General features: G+C 34.8%; 1 protein-coding gene and 1 pseudogene across 1 annotated transcript in view; one reads left to right on the top strand and one right to left on the bottom strand.

Annotated features, from left to right (window-relative positions):
- The window catches only part of LOC104750800 (cyclic dof factor 5-like), a 5,678-nt gene extending 4,581 nt beyond the window's left edge, over positions 1-1,097 (top strand). Inside the window, exon 3 of the mRNA XM_010472648.2 lies at positions 26-1,097. Coding sequence (XP_010470950.1) covers positions 26-876 — 851 coding nt within the window. The 3' untranslated portion in view covers positions 877-1,097. The remainder of the gene's footprint in view (positions 1-25) is intronic.
- Positions 4,542-5,283, bottom strand: part of LOC104750799 — a 3,230-nt pseudogene continuing 2,488 nt past the window's right edge.

The raw sequence follows: 5,283 nt of genomic DNA, 5'->3' as shown, positions 1-5,283 counted from the left end.
ACAACAACAACAAGTACTACATCAGGAGAGAAATCAACGGCTCTCAAGAAACCGGACAAGCTTCTTCCATGTCCGAGATGCGAAAGCGCAAACACCAAGTTCTGTTACTACAACAACTACAACGTGAACCAGCCACGTTACTTCTGCAGGAACTGTCAGAGATATTGGACAGCTGGTGGATCCATGAGGAGCGTTCCCGTCGGCTCAGGTCGTCGCAAGAACAAAGGATGGCCTTCTTCAAACCATTACTTGCAAGTCACTTCTGAGGATTGTGATAACAATCACTCGGGAACGATCCTTAGTTTCGGTTCTTCGGAATCTTCGGTTACAGAGACTGGTAAGCATCAGTCAGGAGATACCGCGAAGAAAAGTGCTGATCATTCAGTTTCTCAAGAACACCAAAACTACCAAGGGTTTCTTCCACCGCAAGTAATGTCACCTAATAATACTTCTCCTTGGCCTTACCAATGGAGTCCAACAGGTCCTAATGCTAATTTCTACCCTATCCCTTTCTACTGGGGTTGCACGGTTCCGATATGTCCTACCTCAGAGACTCCACCATGTTTAGGAAAACGGTCAAGGGATCATCAAACTGAGGGAGGAATCAATAATACTACAACAACTTCTACTACAAGAGCAAGATTGGTTTCAGAATCACTTAGAGTGAATGGTCAAGCTACTAAGAGCGCGGTGTGGTCTAAGTTACCAACAAAACCGGAGAAAAAAACGCAAGGGTTCAGCTTGTTCAATGGATTTGACACAAAGGGTAACAGCAACAGAAGAAGCTTGGTCGTCCCTCAAACTTCTTACAGTCTACAAGCAAACCCTGCAGCGATGTCTAGAGTTATGAACTTCAGGGAGAGCATGCAACAATAATCTATAGTCATACATTCATGAACTGAGAGAGTTGAGTTTAGCTAATTGTTACCTTGTGGAAGAAGGGGACGCTGTGTAGATATTTTGTTGGATCGTACTAAGAGTAGATATAGTATATTTACTGTTGTAGTATCACAAAGAGAAATATTTTTGGAGTTGTAGATATTTCTCTCCATTGTGTTATGAAGTTGCAACATATATAAACCTTTTAGATTAATATCTACGTGATCTATCTGAAATCGCAATTACGTTTTTGCCCATGATCCCAAGAGATAAATACTCTCAACTCCAAATTGTGGTAAGTGCATGTCAGAAGAGCATGATGTTTCAACTTGTACGTTTTTGGTATTAAGTGTAAATGGGTCAAACTTATTTAAGATAAGTGATGAGAAAATTGGAATATGACACCGAATAAAGAAAGCAGAGCATCTTTCACTTTCATTTTCGGATTAAAGAAAAGAATCCAACCACTGGCACTGAAAAAAGGTTAAAAGAAGAGCATAAAAGTCTCTTTTTCTGGCTTGAAATAAATATTCCTTCTTTTGCAATGTCCTTTTTCTTTCTGTTTGCATCTTCACTAATCTTTTATACTACTACTCATTNTGGTAAGTATCAGTCAGGAGATACCGCGAAGAAAAGTGCTGATCATTCAGTTTCTCAAGAACACCAAAACTACCAAGGGTTTCTTCCACCGCAAGTAATGTCACCTAATAATACTTCTCCTTGGCCTNTCTTTCTGTTTGCATCTTCACTAATCTTTTATACTACTACTCATTTTGGTTATTTTTACTTATTATATTGCTTTTTTAATAAATATTATGGATGCCTTATTCTCTTTATATCTTAAAACTTATCAACAGTTAAAATGGTTCAATTGTCTAATCATTTCATAGAAGTTGTTCTTGATTTGGTTAAATGCATCATGCATGTCACATATGACATATTTAAGGGGCAACCCAAATTCATTTAATACATGAATTGAGCTCATATATATGGTTTTTCCCAAACCAAAAAACTAAAATAATTATTGGATTTTGTATTTTAGTTCTACAAGAGAAGTACATATTTATTAGGTGAAGATTAAGGCACATACTTTTAGATTGTTTTCACTTGGTTGAACAGTTAGAGCATCTCCAATGGTCCTCTATTTTCACCTGTAAACTTTATTATAGAGTAGTTTTGCTCCAATGGATCTCTATTTTTACCTCTATAATAGAGATTGCTATTTTTTTCTCCCTATTTTTAGAGGAATCTATTTTTTCCTCTATAAATAGAGGTGAACTATTTTATTTGCAAAGTAGTCATCTTAATCTTTAACTTCTTTTATTTATGACCAAAATAAATAAAATAAATATTTTTAAGAACTAATAATACAAATTTAATAAAATAAGTATTTTTAAAAACTAATAATATAAATTTAAGTATAAACATTTAGTCTAAAATATTGAGACTACCATTTGGAAAAGATAATTTCTATAAATTATAATATTTATTTTTCATTCAATCCATAATAATTATTTTAATACAAAAAATTAATAACTTAATAATCCGGTAAATTACTTTGGGATCCACCAATATCGCTAAAATATTGTGAAAATGTTACAAATTTAAAGTCTAATGGGTTAGTTTGCAATTTTTATAAATAAAAGGTGTTAATTGTAAAATAAAAAAAGAATCTATTTGGAATATTCTTTTTAGAGGAAAAAATAAAGAAAACCATTGGAACAGAACTCTTCTCTATTATAGAGATCGTCTATTATAGAGGAAAAAATACGGAAAACCATTGGAGATGGTTTTAGGCCCAAAAAAGCTTAGAAATCATACGTTTGAAGAATTATAAGCACGATGACTTCGCATGCTCTTTCCCCAAACCGGAAGTCTGTTCTAAGTGGTTGGTGAGTCCTCTTTCTTTAACAATAATGGCAACCGAGTGGACACAAAAGTTTTGGAGGTGCTCGAGTGGAGAAAGAAATAGAAGAAAGAATTGTACTTAGAAAGCAAATATTAAACCTTACTTACCGTTGGTAGCTCAATCGATAGACTAGTTGGCCACCAAAAAAGAAAGAATTATTTTAAAGGATCACCAATTCGAACATCGACGATAAGAAATGAACTAATTTAACGTGAGCCTTGACGTGTATAAGTCGCTTGCAGATGTTTACAAATGATTAATCATATGACTAAAGTTATTAAATATTCATTTAAAATGTCAAGAAAGGAGGAATAAAGTTAGGTAGAATTCGTAAGAGGCCTCCCATCTCTCAGCTTTCACCTGGACCATCCATACTACGTAGAGACCGATACGTATATATAAGTTTGTAAAGTAGTTCAGCTTTTTAAAGGAAACGAACAGAAAAAAGTGTTTTCTTTCTGAAAAAAAAAAAGTTAAAGTCATCAATATTTATTTGATTATTGCATTACCTAATGAATTAACATGAATGTTCTCCTTTATTGGTTGTCCTTTTGGTTTGATATTCTTTCACGCATCTGCTTTCAACGTTTCGATTTTATCAACCAATATATTTCGTTACTGGTTCCATTCCTCATTTTAACGAAATCTTAAAAAAATTACAATCAAAAGAAATATTCACATGCAACTACAAATGGTAGTACTCTCCGGCTTCCATTGGCCATCGACATATGATAATGTTATATATGTTCTCGATCGAGAAATCATCACATTTCCAAATAGAGCTGAGATTGGGCTTGAGCATGGCCTATTGGCCTAGGCCTAGAAGAGATTTCAATCAGAGGTATTCAAACGTACGCCTACCTATATGGTCCAGTACACTAGCTAGAAATGCTTACCGTTTTATTCTCTTCTTGGCTACATATTTCCTTAATGTTTGATAAAAACTTGTGACAAATCGCAATGTTACAAAATTCTGCGATGCACTAATGACTAATCAGATATTTTTTCTAATGTTGTAAACGAAGAAAACAACAAGTGATTTAGTGTAAAGAGAACGTAATACTTATGTCCAAATTTTAACACGATCGATTATATTTATTTAATCATATAAAAATGTTAAGCTGAATAGCTAGGTATAGAACAAATAGTACGTATCATGAAATAAATGAAATGATTATTACAAAAAAATAATAGGTAGGAGAACGAGAGAAGAAGGGGCCATGTGGGTGACATGAGGTCGATGAGACGCATAAGTAAGGAGCAATGAAATGTAATATGGGTGTGAGAATAATTTAAAGAGTGGATGTTTGGACTTTCTGTTGCAGAATCTGTGCCTGAATCTTGCTACCTCATCAATATCGCATGTTATCATTAACTTCTGCATACTCCAAATAAATACAATAGTACATTATTCTCTTTTATTTGACTTCTCTATCTCTTTTTTTTGTTGTCGTCGTTTCTTATTTCCACATCATCGTCCCTGCTTTACCATATGTCACCTTCCTCTTCATATGCGAAGCATGTTGTTGTTACTCTCACTCCACACAGTTTTTGGACCATTAATGACGGAATCTGACATTTTCATATAAGATAAGAGTTAGTTAGAACTATAAAGTGGTACACATATGTTTTATATACTTCAAATCAAGTTTGGTTTTGAAGGTGCAACAATTTGGCATGTACTGTAATGAAAAACACTAATATATATTTACCAACGAGTGGTATATATATATGTACGTACGTACTAATACGCGTTAGGAATGCTGCATGTGACTAAGGACAACAACATTTTAACTACAAATTTATTATTAACGCAACAAAACTACATCGACAGTGACTCAAATCATTTCAGAATTGTTGCTAACTAACTGAAGCTAGTCTTGTTCATCATGATGATGAGATCACGACGCCGTCCCCAACCCAAGAAAATCGAAAAATGGTGGTTCCTTCTCCACAGTCGACGTTCTGTCAAACATCTGATCACTCTTCCCGGTTTGGTGTGAAAAATCGAATGTAGTAGCCTCTTGTGTCCATGCAGTGTAATCCCCGACCATCATTTCGTTTTCGAACATATCCACCATTAATGGACTCTCGTTTCCATTATCATAACCTAATTAAGGGGTACAAAAATGGAAGAAGTTTAAATTAAAAGATGCAAGTATATGGATATGAGATTTGTAAACCGAAAGGAAAGAGAACACAAACTCAAACCTGGGAAGCAAGGAATGGGCAACATAAGCTGCTTCTGATCATTGGTAACAAGGTGGGTCAAAGCTAACCTAGTAGGGTCAAAATCATTAAAAAAGTGAGGATTAGGTTTACTGAGTGGCTTAAGAGGAAGCACCGTCTTCCTCCTACGGTAAGTAGAAGACTGTTCTCTAAACTTGCGAGCCATTATGACATGCCAATGGTTCTTCACAGAGTTATCAGTCCTCCCAGGGAAAAGCCTCGCTATCATCGCCCACTTGTTACCATAAAGCTTATGAGCTTGCAAT

This window comes from Camelina sativa, chromosome 16 (assembly GCF_000633955.1).
Source record: "Camelina sativa cultivar DH55 chromosome 16, Cs, whole genome shotgun sequence".
NCBI classification, from domain to species: Eukaryota; Viridiplantae; Streptophyta; class Magnoliopsida; order Brassicales; family Brassicaceae; genus Camelina; species Camelina sativa.
This window is presented reverse-complemented; position numbering and strand designations above follow the sequence as displayed.